The sequence below is a fragment of the Vespa mandarinia genome, chromosome 16 (assembly GCF_050613455.1).
Source record: "Vespa mandarinia isolate Hongniang chromosome 16, ASM5061345v1, whole genome shotgun sequence".
NCBI lineage: Eukaryota > Metazoa > Arthropoda > Insecta > Hymenoptera > Vespidae > Vespa > Vespa mandarinia.
Window position 1 is genome coordinate 2,595,001 of NC_140825.1, and position 20,000 is coordinate 2,615,000.

The 20,000-nt window shown below is 24.9% G+C and overlaps 3 protein-coding genes across 5 annotated transcripts in view; 1 reads left to right on the forward strand and 2 right to left on the reverse strand.

Annotated features, from left to right (window-relative positions):
- Nucleotides 1-20,000, forward strand: part of LOC118442035 (dipeptidase 1) — a 58,644-nt gene that overhangs the window by 30,179 nt on the left and 8,465 nt on the right. For all 3 annotated transcript variants that reach the window (XR_014983093.1, XM_085661879.1, XM_035867180.2), the window contains exon 3: nt 19,674-19,954. Coding sequence is in view for 2 of the 3 variants with exons in the window: in XM_085661879.1 (XP_085518005.1) it covers nt 19,674-19,954 (281 nt within the window). In the remaining variant the exon portion in view is untranslated. The remainder of the gene's footprint in view (nt 1-19,673; nt 19,955-20,000) is intronic.
- Nucleotides 4,752-6,575, reverse strand: LOC146872493 (uncharacterized). The gene is made up of 5 exons (XM_085661867.1): nt 6,445-6,575; nt 5,819-6,009; nt 5,394-5,745; nt 4,910-5,283; nt 4,752-4,825 (listed from the first exon to the last, which is right to left on the reverse strand). The coding sequence occupies exons 1-5, from the start codon at nt 6,531-6,533 to the stop codon at nt 4,752-4,754; spliced, it is 1,080 nt and encodes a 359-aa protein (XP_085517993.1). The 5' UTR covers nt 6,534-6,575.
- Nucleotides 15,720-17,275, reverse strand: LOC146872494 (uncharacterized). The gene is made up of 5 exons (XM_085661880.1): nt 17,187-17,275; nt 16,854-17,044; nt 16,432-16,777; nt 15,913-16,283; nt 15,720-15,793 (listed from the first exon to the last, which is right to left on the reverse strand). The coding sequence occupies exons 1-5, from the start codon at nt 17,273-17,275 to the stop codon at nt 15,720-15,722; spliced, it is 1,071 nt and encodes a 356-aa protein (XP_085518006.1).

Consider the following 20,000-nt stretch of genomic DNA (forward strand, 5'->3'; position numbering starts at 1 on the left):
CAAGCGACAACTCAGTAATGACTACTTTGAAAGTCGTTATGGTGTTCTTTATAAATAATAAATTACAACAGCACTCCATATGTATGTATGCGTATGTGTGAAAGAAACAAAAAGAAAGAGAGAGAGAGAGAAAGAAAGAGAGAGAAAGAGAAAGAGAGAGAGATAGAGAGTTAAAATGTTTTCCATTAATTGTTTATTACAGCTTATATTATAATTCCACATAATGGATTTTAATTATTCATTTGAATTGAATATGATTCATCTTTTAATAAATTAAATTAATTCAATTTTCATTATTTATGAATAATCATGGGGACGTGAAAATCGCCATATTTTATTGTATTGTCATTAAATGTAAAAACTATTTTGCATGCATTTATATATGTATTTTTTCTTTGCATATATATTTTTTTTCTATGCCTATATATATATATATATATATATATATATATATATATATATATATATGTATTGTATTTATTTTTCCCTATAGAAAATAACATCATAGGAATAGTATAATAAAACACATAGTAAAGAAAATTTAAGCGAATGGAAAGTGAACCCTCGCTGTATGGCATTTATGATCGTAGGTATACTACATATGTACGTATAAACCGATATAAGGTGGAAATCAAGAAAATGCTGACTAGCTATACCAATGCTTTCTTTTCATTCGGAAGGATAAATAAAATGGATGAAATATATTGCAAGAAATTCACTGGGAGAGATTTCCTTTCATTACTTGATTTTATGGGAAAATATGTTTGTTCGTAGAAGTGGCTGAGTTGAATAAAAAGAATGATCTAGTAAGAAGAAACGAGAAAATTAGTGAATGAGGATTGATGAGAAAAATAGGAAACATCTCTCATACGATAGATACTGAATCTTGCGTATCTACAATGAGCCAATGAATGGCGTTTCTTGGTTTAATGCGTTACACGTTTTCAATTGAAGAAATTTCTCTTAAGTGTACCACCATATGTTCCGTGTAATCGAAAGAAATTGAAAAGAAAATTTAGAATCGTCTTTCAATTCAAATAAAAATAATAAATATATAGATTTCGTTAATAACAATTGAACGGAATGAATAAAATGAAAAGAAAGAAAAAAAAAAGAAAAGAAAAAATTCATTAGAAAAAAGGAAAAACATTTGTCATTATGATTTGATTCTAATTTTTTAAAATTCAATCTATATATTCCGTAACTTTTTATTTGTACAAAACTTGTGCCTTTTATTTCTCCCCTGAAAAAAAAATCGATACAACAATGAATGATTTATAAATGGAAAGTTGAACAAGTTTTTTTTTTTTATTTTTATTTTTATTTTTTTTCTTTTTTTATTTTTTTATTTTTTTTTGTTTTTTTCGTTAAAACAGAATAAAACACTCGAAAACTTCAATTTCTTATCGTCTTGATTTTCCGACGGTAGGAGCGATGATGATCTAATAACGACATACTTATTTGAAGGATGCTTAGAAAGTAAACTTCTTGTAACAAAATTCACGAGCTTAAGGCTCTTCAATTTTAATGACGCTACGGTATTTGCTCCCAAAACGTCCTTTTATTATTAACTTCCGATATTTCGTCTACCTTTTGAGAATAATAATTGGATTGTGAATGTTATCTTTTTCAACCAGGATAAAGTTCTATAAAAATGTTAATTTATTATTTTATAAGGATTATTATTTTCTGTTATTATTATTATTATTATTATTATTATTATTATTATTATTATTATTATTATTATTTAATTATTTTTGTCAAGTGTCACATTATTATTTTATTAAATGTTTTTTTAAATATATATGTATATATATATATATATATACACACACGGAAATTTCTGATTTTCTTAATTGACGAAAATAATAAAAATAAAGTAAAAATAAAAAAAAGAAAAAAGAAAATAAAGAAAAAAACATAGCACTCTCATTTTTTTCTCTGTTCTTTATTATTTTTTGTTTTTTCTTTTTTTTTTTTTTGTGTTTCCTTTTTCTTTTCTTTCGTTTATTTTACGATCCTTCTTCAAAGTAAATTTTATTATTCCATTTCGATGCGATTCTCTGGTGATTCATTTTAACGTTTAACAACACAACACCAATGTCTCGTACGAACGAACAAGCACTTTATTTTTTTTTTTTTTTTTTTTTTTTTTTTACTTTTCAAACTGATCTCTCCAAGTCCACCATTGCGAATTCGTGTCGCGTACGATGTTTCCCGTCGTCGAATCTCTCTTTTACAGCGGACTTGACGAGAACGTTCGACTAAAACACGATAAAAACAGATTGTCGATGGGATTGAAAATCTGTGAATATATAAAAAAAAAAAAAAAAAAGGATAAAAGATAAAAAGAAAGAAAAGAAAAAAAGAAAAGAAAATTCAACGTATTACGACTCTTTTTCCCTAAATGGATAAAAATTAAACGATCGATTGCACATTACGTTAGAATATTTCCATAAATATTTCACGATTATTCACTCGACTTGAGATCGTTAGATTAAACAAATTGAAACAAAACAAAACAAAACAAAAAAAAAAAAGAAAATAAAAATTAAAACGAAATCTCTCGCTCTTCATAATTTCATAATTTCCTGTGTAATGTTCCTCTATTAATTTATAATAATGAATTTCTATGGAATTTATCTACACGTTCGCAAAAAAAAATATCCGAACGAATTTTATTCCATCGTCGAAGAATGGTTGATGTTGGCTGATTGTGAGGTTGGAGTAGCGGGTGGGTGGTAGTAGAGGGATTAGGGAAAAAAGTGCGTAGAAGATATAATAAAAATCAGAAATATATTACAAAATTTATATGGGCGAGATATGATTTTCTTTCCTTTTTTTTTTTCTTTCTCTCTTTTTTTTTCTTCTTGTCGGAACGCAAGTTCACACAGTTTATTTCTAATAAAAAAAAAAAAAAAAAAAAAAAAAAAAAAGAAAAAGAAAAGTTATAAAATTAAAATGATTTTATATATTACTCAACACTCAACTACTTGTTCTCTACTTTAAAGTTTTTCACTGGTTAAATCCTACGAATCGATAAACGTTAACTTCCCATACAATTTGTATTAACACATAATGAAAATTGAAAGAAAAAAAAAACAAAAAAATTACTACTTAATTGATCTAATCTATGTTACATTTCCCCTTTCGCCTCCCCTCCCCCCTTACGAAGCACATCAAAATATATAAATTTATATTTATTTATTATATTTATTTATTTATTTATTTATTTATTTATTTATTTATCTATTTAATACATCGCGTAAATTATCCATTAGATTTTCATGTACATGGATACGATAAAAGCGGATACGATGGGATATCTTTTAATGATCTTAACATCCCTTCTAATACAAATACGAGATCTCTTCCCTCTTTCTTTTCAATTCTATCCCACACACACACATACAAACGCACACGTTTATACAATTAGATCGTAACGTCATCATGGATAATGTCAAAGACTTCGACTGGTGTCGAAGAGTCCATCAAACTATATATTGTGTTTACACGATAATAATTTTCAATCGCTTTATAACTAGGTCTTTGAAAGTGGGGAAATCCTTAAATATAATGTTCTTGAGTTCGTCCACCCTCTCTTACTTTCTTATAGAAGAGTAAAATCAACCCCCCCCTCTTTTCTTACCACCCTCTTTCCCATCCACCCTCATCTCCTTCCAGCTCCCTTCACCTGCTGCAACCTATCCCGTTCCTAAGGTTTTCCCACGGTACACTTACCGGATGAAGGAGAAGAAACGAGAGCGCCAAGGGTCGGACAGAGAAAGTCAGTTAACAGAAGAGAGAGAAAGAGAAAGAGAGAGAGAAAGAGAGAGAGAGAGAGAGAGAGAGATAGAAAAAGAGAAAGAGAGAGAGAGACATCGTCGACAGTCTGCGAGGGGTTGGGTATCGGTCTTGGTAATAAGAAACCCCTTAGACCTCTCTCTCTCTCTCTCTCTCTCTCTCTCTTTTTTCTCTCTTGAGTTACTTCACTTTTCCTAAGACATCTTGCTCTTCTGCGCCTATGTCCAAGTGGATTCGGGCATAGAGCCTCTTTCGGGTCGCAACAACAAGCACTCGTACCTTCGCGGATGTATAACAACGTATATATGTACATTCTCATCCTATTTCAGCTAACCTAAGTGTATCTTTCTCGAATGGTACTTTTTTTTCTTTTTCTTTCCTTTTTTTTTTTTTTTTTTTTTTGTTTTGTTTTCTTAATTAGTTATTGAACGACATATGTATATATCTGAACGAACGACATAATCTTTCTTAAAATTTTTCTCATCTTTTAATCGTCGAAATACTATTGATTGTTTTCTTAATTGTCTATATATGTAAAAATCAAGTCAATCAATTTATCGAAATTATTTGGAAATATTAGAAAATTTAAATAGAAAGGAAAATGATATATTCCTGAAGATTATTTATCTCTTAATAATATTGAATAAATTAAATATTTGATAAATATATGATAAATGTATTGTTAAATTACAATTGACATAAGATTGATGGGAATAAAATGATGTTGTTTTTTATATATAATAAATATATTATTATCTGTTTATTATATATATATATATATATTATGTTTATTATATATATATATATATAAGATACATTTTAATTCTCTTCACATCATTTTTATTAAAATGCTTTATATACATTTTGTTAAAATATCGACGAAAGTTATAAATGCGTCTTTAATAATAATAATAATGATAATAACAGTCATTATTTCCATTAAGTATTTAATTATACGTCAGTATTATAAATGCCGTAGTGTTAATGCTTTCCATAGCTTCAAATCTTCTTCGATATGTTACTGAAATAATTATAAAAAAATGAATGATTTAACATAAACTCATGAATTAAATATTATCTTTTTAAACTATTAAATTGTACTGACCGTCAAAAATTGTTCCGGCAAATACATTATTACCAAAATATTCAACTAATGGAATGCTTGGAAAAAATCTTTTAAATATAGTTGATTCTAAGTTATACAAAAATTTATCACGAATATTAGAAGTGAACATGAAACCTATAGATTGTTTTTTAAACTTTATATCATCTTTAAAGATCTTAAATTTATCTTCGATCTTTTTCTCAGTATCATACCATTTGTTCAAGCATAAAGACCAAGTTTGAATTTCAGTACCACTTATTAAAATAGCAACGCATTCTACATTGTTTTTACATACACGTGAATTATATAACGAATTACAAATCGATAATTTTTCTACAACACCACCCCATATAGAAGTTCTTGCGTATGGAAACCTAAATAAAAAAATAAATTCGAAATATTTACAAATACAAATGTACGATATATGAACATTATATATATATATATATATATATATATATATATTAAATATTTAAAATATTACCAGTTTGTAAAACATTTCAATAGATTCAATGGTATGAGAAAACCATAATCGAAATATTTGTACAACAAGATCATACAATTTGTCTTATGAGAATCTTTATTGAAGACAACTTCAAAGATGGTTTTTAATTGTTCGGCATTATCGAAAGAAATGTCAAACAAAGTTTTTAATTCCTCACAATATATTCCATTTTTCATAGGATGCTTATTAAAAGAAAGCATTGATATTTGTACGTTAGGTACTTTAGGAAAAAATGTTCCTACAATGTGACATTTTTCTTTCATTAGAAATGAATTCCACGTACTTAGTGATACGAATGAAGAATTACATGATAGATACTTGCAATGGCAATCTATGAAAAAAAATGTTAAATAACTTAAGTAAAGATATTTCATGAATCAACATATAAGTAAGATCAGATATACTTTCAGATGATGAATCTTCCTGTTCCGAAGCTACAAAAAACATAGTGAAAGTAGGTTTAAACGTAAGACATTTTATCATTTCATTCTTTATAACATTGAAACTGAAAAATGTTTTCGTTATTTTTCTACTCTTTATAATGCACATAGGACTTCTTGTTTTGTTCTCATTGTTGGCCGCTTCCAACCAAGATCTATTATCATGAAAATTATTTCGATGTATTATCTTTTAAATAAACTTTTATTACGTACAATAAATGATGTTAAATACACATTCGCTAACAACGTCATATATATCTGTAACATATCAATTTTCATTGATAATTCAACATCATATACGTGTGAAGGTACTTAAAATATTTTTAGTTTTCTCCACGTATACGAATAAAATTATCCTTATGATATATCGTTACATAGTTATGACACATTTAGAAAAAACTAGATTTATATCTTTCTTTATTAGATTTGAATAAAAATACATGAATAAAAATCTACAATATATATTTTGAAGAAATTTCGAAAAATAATTACTTGCCTATAGTTGGTAACTCTTTTCAATAGGACGATAATGCGAACGTGTTAATATATTAGAAAATATATATTATAAATATCTGTTATTCTAATCATACCTGCAAACTTGCGACGCGTTAGACAAATCCGTTCCATTTAAAAATTTAAAAACGATACGCAAAATGTCGTAATTTAAATTTATTTCCATCTTCAATAATATTTGAAATATATCGTTAATATAATATTTTTTTCAAATGACTATTTAATATTACGTCAAAGTAGTCCGGTATGGTCAAATGTTCGTTCGATACTGATATCTAGAAAATGTTTTTTAAGGATAAAAATGTAATTTACAGATATTAATATAACTTTCGACGATATTTTACGAAATATACGCTCTTACTTATGCAAAGAAGATTTCGAAATTATTGTGCAATCACGAAATACGATATTATTAAAATGTCAATGAAACAAATAAAACAAGTTTCAACATATAACTGGATAGAGTTATGTGTTGAAACTTGTTTTACTTGTTTTAATTTTTTTTTTTTTTTTTTTTTTTTTTTCGAATAACATTTTGTAAGGTCTGCTTTTTTTCAATCATTTTGTTTCATTCAAAAAAATAATAAGGAAATAAAAATATTCCAAATAAAAATAACATATAAATAACTTAAAGTAAAATTAAAACATTTTATTAGAAATATTATATAAATATAAAACCCTAACATATGTAAAGTATATACCGGATAAATTATAAAACATAATCAGATTATTATTATTTTTTTGTTTTCTTTTTTTGAATATTTTGATCGAACATTTTTTTCCTATTGTATAACACGATACAAAGAAAGAATTGAGACGATATAGTTCAATCTGAATCGCCATCAGATTTCTATGGATAAAATTTGAATTATTTTATATTTCATATATATTATATTAACGATAATATTTTGACGTATTCAGGAAGTATCGTAAGAATTTTCTTTTTTTTTTTTTTTTTTTCTTTCAATCTGAAACGAAGAAAAATTAATATCATTATACGAGTGTAAATTTTGTTCCAAAATTCCAAAATAACAATTGAATTATATCGAAAAGAAACAATTGAATTGTATTAATGAATTGAAACATTTTCGTTGTTATATAATTAATATCAATTTTGTTAGATACTCTTCAAGTTATTGTTTGACAAATTTTTTACTTGTTATTTTTCTCTTAGAAAAAAAAAATATATATATATATATAAATATATATCAAGTCAATATATATCAAGTTAATTTTTGGAAATTATTTGTGAACTGATATTATATGGAAATATGAATAGATGGTAATGTGATATTCTTGAAGAGTTATCTCTTAACAATATTATATAATTAAATAATTCATATGCATACGATAAATAGAATGATAAATTGAAATTGTTATAAGAACTATACGAATAAAATGATGTATCATTTTTTTTTTTTTTTTTTTTTTTCTATATACACGTTGCACATTATTATTTACTTGTAATGTGGATAAAATATCTTTTCCCTTTTATTTATATATTTTATCATTAAACAGATCCACGTATATTTCATAAAATATCGTCAAAAGTTATATTAATATCTGCATAATTCTACGGTAGACTTTGAAACGTTTCAATCGTATCATAAGTTAGGAATATAGTTGCGACTTAACAACAAGAACGACTAGTAATTTTTTGTTATGCGTGCATTTCTGAGAATGAATATTGAAATAATTCAAACCTTCAATTCCAATAGATTAAACAAATATTATTTAATTTTATTCGTATAATACATTGAATTGTTAGTGAGCATATTAAAAAAAGGTAACATTAGTTTTAAGCTTTCTTTTTTTTTCACAATATATTTAATAATTTGATAAAGTATTTAAAGTAGGTTAAGCGCCTATTGATGCTTACAGTATCACTAGCGCAAATTTACTAAGTGCTTTTAGGCGCTAACAATAGTCAAAGGATTAATAATGATAACAACAATCATCATTACCATTAACACGTTGAATGACCATGAAGGTTATCGGTGAACGGCGTTGAATTTGTAACGCCATAGGGACACCATGATTATTTGAAATACATTATTAATGTAAATGTCAATAGTTATAAATGTTTCAATATCGTTATCGTTATTAGAATGATATGAAGACACCCAGTAAGATAAATTTATTAAACATACGCCTCAATTTATCTATTTCTATAATAATATTTTATATACATGATATATACAATAGGAGATTAACGTTTGCACTGTGGATCAATCATGTAATATTAATGCTACATTCAACATGTTAAATTCTTAATGTTCCATTGTACGTGCTACCATGAGATCGCATTATATTGCGCTTCTTGCACTGGACCAACATTGATAGTCAATTTACACGGTGGATTTAAACTCTGATCTCATCTTAGACGTCAAAGTTATAAACCCATTTATTGATCACGATGAAAAAGGGCTACGTCATAATGCTCGAAATCTGTCGAATATTTTTTCACAAAATATTTTCAATTTTTTCGATAATTCGCGAAATAAATGGGCGATAAAGAATCTTTGTAGAATTTAACTCTTAACGATTTTCGAATTTTGAAATTGTTAAAATAGATCAATTTTAAATATACATTTTGAGATATTCATGTTTCGTATATTGATAATTGTATATTATATATAATTCAATATTGTATATTAATAATTGTATTGACTATCTCTTTTGATTATGAACCATACAATAAATGATGTTACATTAAATAGACGTTCGTAACCAACGTCATATATCTCTGTGACATATTAATTTTCATTGATAATTCAACATCATATACGTGTGACGATACTTAAATTTTATGTTTTCTCCATGTATACGAATAAAATTATCCTTATGATATATCGTTACATAGTTGTAAGACATTTAGAAAAAATTAGATTTATATCTTCCTTTATTAGATTCGAATAGAGATATCTGAATAAAAATCTGCAGTATATTTTGGAAAAATTTCGAAAAATAATTATTGGCTTATGGTTGGTATCTCTTTTCATTTTTCAAACGATTCATCGACTACGTCGATTACGTCAAAGAAGGCATAGAGGAACAGTCAAGAGTCTATACTAATCTTTAAAAAAGAAATTTTTGAAAAAAGATCATGATATATATATATATATATACGCACGTGTCATTTTTAATATTTATATTTACACAAAGTAAACGTTTCAAAACTGATATGCAATCTCAAATGGCAATATATCAAAGTTGATTTTTAAAACACATTTTTATAATAATCTTATGACAATAAATTATTCTCGTACATAGTGTACAAAGAAAGGAGTATTTAATTTTTTTTATTAAATAACATTTAATAAAATGTTTTCATTACAATTTTTTTGTTTGATATTACTTGGTTCAAAAAAAGAAAAAAAAAAGAACATTGAGATGATTACAGTATATTTTTTTATCGACTCTTTTTTAACAAGTTCACCCTCATGTTTTTTTATAGACAATATTATAATTATTGAACGTTTATTCTTTAATTCGTCTATTAAGACGAATTTGACACTTATAAATAAATAAATATTCTTTTTTATATCTGATGCGAAAAACGATTAATATTATTATAAATGATAAGGTAAAAGATTGGATGCAGTCGAATATTTCATAAGCAATGCAATTTCGAAAAGAAAATTTTCGAAAAAATTGTAAACATTAAAAAAAAAAAATACATTGGACGATAATATCCATTTGATTTAAGATCGCATTAAGGATATATCTTAATATTTTTTTTTTTGTGGAACCCTCATCTCTCATTTTTTATTACACGTTTTTGTACGTGACATCGAGATATTTTCATGATGATATAATAAGTTCCAAATTAGTTAAGTATTTTCCAAGTTATCGGATGACAAATATCCTATTTCTTATTTGTCTCTCAGAAAAAAAAAAGAAAAAAGAAAATATATATATATATGATCAAATCAATCTATTGTCGAGATTGTTTGGCAGCTGATATCATTAGGAAATATGAGCAGAAAGAAAAATGATATTCTTAAAGACTTATCTTTTAACGATACTATATAATTAAATAATTCGTATGTATAGGATAAATAGAATAATTAATTATAATTGATATAAAAATGATACGAATAGAATGATAACGTTTATATACATATATATATATATATATATTATATATATTATTATTTATTTATATTTAGATAAGATATACTTTCTTTTTTCTTTCACATTTCTATCTATGCACATTTAGTCAAAATATCAACTAAAATTACACATATATAACATATCTGTTTAATAATGGATAATAATAATCATTTTCATTAAATATTTGATTACATATATATATGTAAATATCATAAATCCTCTATACTAATCATTTCGAAATCATCAAATCTTTCTCTATACGTTTATAAATTTTGAAATAATCACAAAGTAATAGTTTTCAAATATCTATAAAGTAAATATTATTTTATTTATTTATTTATTTTTCTTTTTTTTTTTTTTACAAACATTTATTTTTTACGAATACATTTTACAAACCAATTCAAAATTTCTTCAAGTGCTTTCATATACAAAATATTCAATCGTAGATATCCTTGGAAATTCATTAAATATAATTGATCAAAAAAAAAAAAATAACATAAATGATTACATACGAACATCAGAAATAAATAGGAAACTTTTGTACGATATTTCTTCAATTCTACATTGTTCTTAAAGACCCATGAATTTATCTACAATCGTTTTCTCAGTGTTACATCATCTTTCTATAGATACACTATACAGATTTACATCTCCTTACAACTTATTGAAATAGCAAAGCATTCAGTATTCCATTGTATTTAGATACACGAGAATTATAGAGAATAATTACAAACTAATATATAATCTACTATTCCATTCCGTATAGAAGCTTTTCCATTACGAAATCTACGTGAAGAGACAATTTCTAGATATTTACAAATACGAATATATAATCTATGAATACAAAATACTATATATATATATATATATATATATATATATATATATATGATACTAATAATATTACTAATGTATATACATATATATATATAATGTTACCAATTGTTGAAACATTTCAGTAAATTTCAGACACATTCTATTGTATCACAATATCGATATTCGTATAATAATATCAGACAATCTGTTTTATAACGATCCTTATCGAAAGAAAAATTATTTTTAATTTTTCGCAAAGTCATAAACAAATTTTTAATTCTCGCTAAATACGTTAAGTATTCTTAAAAAAAAAAAAAAAAAAAAAAACATACCTACAACAAAATCTTCTTTTTCTATCAAACGAAAATTCCTCATATTCAGTGATACATAATAACAGAGTAATAATAAAATGATAGATACTCTCAATGGCATCGTTTGAAAAAATATCGAAGTATCTTAAAATAATGATATATGAATGAGATCAGACATATTTTGTGAAGCATAATTACTGTCTGTTGAAGGAACATATATATAAAGTAAGTTTAAGTATAAAACGTTTTATCCTTTATTTATTTTTTTTTTCTTCTTATTTATTTTTTTTTTTTCATGCCATTCAAAGATGGTTTCATATTTCTTCTGCTCCTTAATAATAGACGAAAGGATCTCTTTTTCTTCATTCTTCGTCGTCAGCTACTTTCAATCAAAAAAAAAAAAAAAAAAAAAAAAAAGAAAAAAAAAATCTATAATCGACATTACTATTACACGAATTCTCTGTTATTTGAAAAGATTTTCTATACATACAAAATAAGTTTGCATTAAGCACAAGAAATTGTAATAATCGTAATCTATTATCGTCAAATAATGTCATACACATTGAAAATGAATAGTATTAACAATGGGAAATGAAACGTGAAATTATTGAAAAACTTGAGAACGATCAAAGTGCAATTGCATTAGCGTAAAAAATACAGTATTGGGAAATCAACAATTACGGATATTAAAAAAAAAAAGGTATGATGTTTCGAAATGGAGAAAATTATTAAATAATATTGAAGATATATATATATATATATGTGTGTGAGAAAAGTGATATGGATAATAATACGATGGATGTACTTACGAGAAAAACACTTTTTACATTGGATACAATACTAGGATATATAGTTGACTTTGATAACGTCGACACGATAAAATGGTTTTCAATATGATGAAATTTCTTTAATTGATCATAGCATTGTTCATACTTCGAATGAAATGCAACCTGAATATAACGACAATGATAATGTACTATAACATTTTGAAGTCATTCGAAGCCATTGAGGAAAAAAAAAAAGGAGGTTTAATTAAGGAGCATTAAAAAATTAAGGCGTTAAAAAGGAGACAGAGAAAGGAACGTAACTTTATAGAATTAAATTTGCTAAAAAAAAAAAAATTGTGCGATTTAGTAGTTAAAAAGAATGCCGGTATCGATAAATCTTTAATTAAATAATACATATCTAATTTCATTACATATATTTAATCGTTATTATCAAAGTTTTTCTCTCTCTCTCTCTCTCTCTCTCTCTCTCTCTCTCTTTCTCAAGCAGTATAATAAATTACACGAGAAATAGTATGTTGTAATATGTCCTCTATTATGTTGCTGTTAATCTGTGAATGATAGGGCTTTTTTTTTTTTCTATAACTAAGATTTGAAATCGTAATCTTGACTGCTGCTTTGATCAAATTGATCTAATTAAATTCATTTTATAATTAAATCCAAGAAGATTCGTCCATATTTTATCTCTTTTATTCGTTCGCACAAAACACACGCACAAATTCTTACCACACATTGATCTCTCATTCTGCTTGTCAGTATTCTCAGAATTTATTCCTCTTTCATACCATACGTAACATTTATTCTTTATCTCGTTTCTTACCATTTATAATTATTTATTATCGTTTATTACCATTATTATTTATTATCGTTTATTACCATTTATTAATTATAACGTAACGTAAATCAGATACAATTGATTATATATATATATATTTTGAATTATTGATATCCAATGAAATAAAAAAAAATATGTTTTATGGATATTCGATAAAAAAAAAATGATGATTAAAAGGCTAAATTAAATATAAAATTAAATAGTTTTACTTTTAATTAAAAAAGGATTAAAATCTTTGTCCAGGGGATAACGAATGCATATATAAGTAAAAATATTAAATACCTAATGAACATTTGATTTATTATAAAGTCGACGAAATCAATAATGTGTTAAATATCATCATTTTCAAAAATGAAATATAAATATATATATATATATATATATATATATATATATATATATCCATATTTCATTAATTAATAATTTCATTAATAAATAATAATTATCTCCTTTAAGTTAAAAAAATATTTGCTTTCTTTAGAATATAAAGAATATATGCTTTCTTTAATATCATATCTGTTTATTACATGCAATAAAGTATTAGAATGTAATTGTTCAACTATATCCTAAAATACATAAGAATTTATTACACGTACATGGCATTAGTTAAATCCAAACAAAGTCTTAGAAAAAAAATCAACAGATAAAGTCAAGACAAAGCTTGATCAAATCTAATAATTCTATCAAATTTATTAGAATTTATTGCATGCACAGTATTATCAGTAGTAATTAGTGGCCCTAATGAATGATCTAAGATTTTTTTTTTTTATTTGATAATATAGAAATTATCAACTTCTTTTATTTTATTTGATAATGTAGATTATACAATTTCTTCAATTATGTATTTTTTGTTTTTTTTTTTTTTTTTTTTTTTTTTTTATTGACCTTAAGATAAACATAAGAAATATCAAGAAGAAAAAAAAAAGAAAATAGACTTTAATCTTCAGACATTTAAATCAATTTTTGTGATTAAAAACTTCATAAAATTAGCAGCATCCTCTTCTCCGTGAATGATATTTTACATGAGATTAAGATAATAAAATACTCACAGACAAAAATTTTTGGTCTATGAAAAAGATATTGTTATCATCGTATTCCAAATAGTCTGTACAATCAAAATGGAATTTTTATATTTATTCATACGAATGCAATTTTATAATACATAAAATATTCATTAGATTCCTACATGTTTATCAGATTAGAGCTCATTAAACTTGATTTCAATCCATATATTATGAACGTCGTTTTTCGTGATATTCTTATAATCTTAATTCGAGTAATCTTACGTTATCATTAATCACAAGCCTAAGTGATATCTTCTAATCTAAACTTTTAATTATATTTCACAATTATATATACAAAGAATATCTTAATAATTTTTTGTTGACAATGAATAAGTATAAAATAAATAAACGTAAAGTTTGTAATGGATATAAGAAATATTTTCTTTATTCTGAATAAATCCCATCATATTTTCATATTTTAATATTTTTATTTCAAAAGAAAATCTTATATATCCTGTATAAATATCCAATTTTCTTCATAATCATCGTATCTTTCGTGGAAACAATTTTCTTCTAAAAATGCATTAAAAATGCATGACAAAGTTATAAAGCAGTAAAAATATAATTGTCCCTGTCAATAAATTAAATGGAAATATCTTGGTTTATTGAAAACTTGTATTTATACGTTCGAAATATAATTATCTGTATAGAGAAAAAAAAACAAAAGAAACATTTTAAGATCAGATCAAATATTTTAAGTTCATTTTTCATAAATCCATATTTCTATATTTTTATATATCTAATGGATCGTACATACGTATTTGAAAATATCTAGAATTTATCGTTTTTTCTGTTTTTTTTTCTTTTTTTTTTTACGTAGGTTTTCACACAAAAGAATTTTTATATACAATAAGATTGTCATCAATTACATCATATGTAATTTTCATTTGTAAATTCGAAAAATAATTGTCTTTTAACATTATTAAATAATTAATTAATACATTTAAACTAAAGAAATATTTCTTCTTTCAAGAATATATGGTTTCTTTATTCTTTAATATCATATCTTTTATTACATACAATAAAATATTAGAAGGATATTGTTTAACTATATCCTAAGATATATAAAAATTTATTGTATGTTTAATAAGAATTTATTGTCTGTGTAATAAGAATTTATTACACATACATGGCATTAATTTATGACAATTAATTAATATGTATGATCTATTAGACGTATAAAAATATATTTAATATTTAAAATATTTGATATACATACGATAAATACAATAATAAATATATATATATATATATATATATATATATATATATACTCGTAAATAAGTGTATGCGTATTTGTGAGTATCAGATATATTTTTATTTTTCCATATGTTTTATTATTAAAATTCACTATTTATATTAAATATTAAAATATTGGCAAAAGTTATGGATATTTCTACAACAATCATCATTTCCATTAAGTATTTAATTATATGTAAGTATCATAAATACTGAAGTATCCTTGTTCTCAAAATTGTTACAACCTTGTATATACTTTTCTGAAATAATCATAGAAAGAAATAATTTTATAAATATCTATAAATTAATATGTTGTTTTTTTTTTCTTTTTCTTTTTTTTTTTTTTTTTTTTTTTTTTATTTGTTGAAGATGTACAAACCATCCAAATTTTCTCCTCCAAATGCTCCATGACATATATATTTAACTATTGGCACTCTTGGAAAATATTCGAATACAGTTAATTCTAAATTATTCAAAGAGGTAGTACAATATTCAGAAATAAACATGAAAATTATAGAGTGCCTCTTTAATTCAACAATCTGTTTAATGTCCTCAATTTTATCTTCGAAGCTATGAACATCATCATTCATTTCGTCCAAAGATACAGTCCAGATTTGCATTTCAGTACCACTTATTAAAATAGCAACACATTCCGCTTGATCTCTGCATATACGTGAATTATGTTCCGAATTACAAACCGATAAATGATTTATAATCCCACCGCATACAAAAATTCTTTTGTGTGGAAACCTATGTAAGAAAAAAAAAAAAAAAAAGAAAAAAAAAAAAAAAAAAAAAAAAAGTAAAAGAAAAAAACGACAAATTCTAGATATTTACAAATACATATGTACGATCTATCAGATATATGTAAAAGTATATTTAATATTTAAAATATTACCATTTATAGAAATGCTCCACTAAATCAAATCCTATACAAGCCCCATAGAATATTTTGCATAATAAGATCCAACAGCTTGTTGTATTATTACAATCATTAACGAATAAACCTTCAATTGTAGTTCTTAATTTTTCGGCATTATTAAAGGAATTATCAAATAAAGTTTTTAATTCCTCACAGTAGATTCCCATTGTCCATGGATGTCTATTAAAAGTAAACGTTGATATTTGTATGTTTTGTAACTTAGGAAAACACATAGAAACGAGAAACTCTTCCTCCGATAAAAAACTGTCTGTGTTCACTGATACGGAGTAACAATTATAAGGTAAATATTTGCAATGGCATCCTTAAAAAAAGATTTAAAATACTTCAAATGACGATGTGGCATTCGTGAATCAACATATAAGTAAAATCAAACTTACTTTGTAAGTGTGTATCTTTCTTTACTGCATAAGTAAAAAACATACATAATATTGGTTTAAGCATGAAATATTCGATCATTTCTTTTTTTACGTCTTCCCAATTCTCATAGGATTTTATTTCTTTTTTGGTCTTTGTATTAGACGAAGGACCTCTTCTTTTTTTTTCATCAACAGCTGTTTCTAACCAAGATCTATAATTATAAAAAAAAAAAAAAATTATCATATAAATACACTTTTCGTATTATAGATCTTACAAATATAAAATAAATGATATTAATTATTAATACATTCTGTTATAATATTTATATTAATAAATATTTATTATAATCTTACTTGCAAACTTGCGACGCATTACATAAATCCTGTCCATTTAAATATTTAAAAATGATACGTAAGACGTAATAATTTAAATTTTGTTCCATCTTCAATAATATTCAATATAACGGAATATATAATATATGTTCAAACAAATGATCGATATTATATCTTAAGAATTTTTGTATGATCAAAAGTCTTGTTCGATTTTGATCTACAAAAGAGATTTGTAAAATGGCAGGATCATTATTGATATTTATTCTTACGTAAAGAAGATATTTCAATACTATTGTACATTCACGAATCTTTAAAAAATACTTAATTCTTAAAAACACGCTTTTAAAGAATCTAGTAATTTAATAATCGTATTTCAATTTATTGAATTTCTTTAACTATATTTTATATTCGTTAAAATAATAAAACCGTATAAGATAAAAATGTAATATTTAACACAAACACATAAGTAACATTTAACACAAAGATTAAAAGATTTCGATTAAAGCACAAACAAATTTTTGTATATTATTATTACGTATTTTCACGAAAATTATAACAGCATATTGTATTCTACAAGAGATATTAAATGTTCGATGGAGAATTTTTACTTGCGACTTGAGACGTTGAATTGCGACTAACTATGCGGTTAAAATTCGGAAGAGAAACTCTATGAGAAAAAAGTATTTGGAAAGAGAAGGATTGATCTCTGATTGGTTACTAGCGTTGATACGAAAATAAAAAGATCTTTAATTTGTCGCGTGAAAGTATTTGAATGCGTGAATGCCTGATGTATAGCTATTCTCTGGTAAATTTAAATTTATTAAAATTATTATTACATTTAAATTTATTAAAATTATTACAATTATTTAACAGAAACTTTTTTTTTAAAGTTATAATTAATTTATATAAAAAGAAATTAATAGAAAAGTCACGGTAGTGACTTTAAGTCGCAGTAGTAATTTAGAAAGTCGATTTAAAATACGCCGATCCATTTGCTTAACCTTTCGTTGATATATTAAAGCGTACGAATTGTGAATCATTTTTATACGATGTTTTTTTTTAATATCTCTAAAACTCTAATTGGAGTCTTTTTGATAAAAATGTCATAGATTTTTTTTTAATCGAACCTTTACTATGTATATATATGTGTGTGTGTGTGTGTGTGTGTGTGTGTGTATGCATATATTTATGATCTATAATCGCGATTTTTTTTATTATCAAGTACATTAACCTTCACAATACAGTACACTACTTAAGGTCAATATGATGCATTGGGCTAGAAGGGAGCAGGGAGGGAGGGAGGAAAAATTCTGACAACACAAATATATATTATACTGTTATCATGCTATTGCCACACTGACAAGTATCAAATTGAGAATATCATCACTGTTGCTACACTGATAAATACTATAGAGATAATATCAAAACAACACGTGTAAACTGTAAAGTAGTGACCTACTTTTTCGTGAATCAATCTTTATAAGATAATTCAAAAAGAGTTTTAAAATGATTGTAGGGAATTTTTTTCTTTTTCTTTTTCTTTTTTTTTTTTTTTTTTTTTTCCTTATTCCTTCAAAAGTCGCATTAAATTTTTTTCAAGAACTATATCTATAATTATGTTGCATCTATATTTTTAATGAATACTGAGACATACGTGAAAAAATTCAATGAATATTATAAGAAATATTTTGTTTTTTTTTTGATGATTAAACAATAAATGAATGATATAATGAATAATTAAAAAAAAAGAAAAAAGCAATTAAAAATATATCCTCTATCTTGATTAAAATGATGTTCAAAATGATATTCAGTTGCGCTGTGTAGATTGATAGCCAACGGCATTGACAACCAAGCACGCATCTACAATTCTCTATCGCATAATTTCCGACATTGTTTCATCTTCCAATGTCATTAGATATATCTGAATGCGTAAATAAAAAATGTTTATTACCCATTAAATGAAATATTAAATCAAGAATGATTAATTCTAATCTATAAATAACTCTGGAATGTGTAAATAAATGTAACACGTCATTTATTTCACATTAATAAAATCACACAAAATTTTTTCGATTTAGAATATTTTTTCTTTTTCTTTTTTTTTTTTTTCATAATGTTTCCATTGGTTAAGATAGAAAAAAAATAATTATTGAAAAGATAGAAAAGAAAAAAAAAGAAAAATGAAAAATTAATGGTGATCTCGAAGAAGATGATTTGAGAAAAAATTCTTTACAATTAAATTATACGAAGGAATTGTCATTTGCCGTATATCACGGAAAAAAAAAAAGAAAGAAAGAAAGAAAGCAAAAAAATAAAATTTAATAATAAAAATTGAAGAAAAAGTTTAGATAAATTTCTGTGATTTAGTTGAAAGAAAATAAAAATCATTGACGTTAATCGAGAAAATGTCTTTGTAAAATTTTGAACATTTTCAAGATTTCTTTTACGACGAATGTCAGTGAAACCTGTAAAATCTGACAAGCACGTCCATTCCTGATCTTGTTTCAGACTACGTGCCTAACACAACTGCCAGACGTGGCACCGTGCAATGGCACCGTGCGACTACCACCACCGTGCGAGGACTCGCCAAGTAGTGGAAGCAGCAAGGATCGCATGGATGAGAGTCCTCGTAGAAGATGCCGAGTCTTAACGCCTATCCTTCTTCTGATAGCGGCATTGCTTCTTGGTGGTTTATGCTTACCACTCCTGTTACAATCCGTACCTGTCACGCATCAGCAGAGACTGGACGTGATAAGAAGGATTCTCACTGAAGTGCCTCTAATCGATGGGTGAGTCCGTAGTTCGATCGTAATCGTCTTATCGCTTATTAATAGA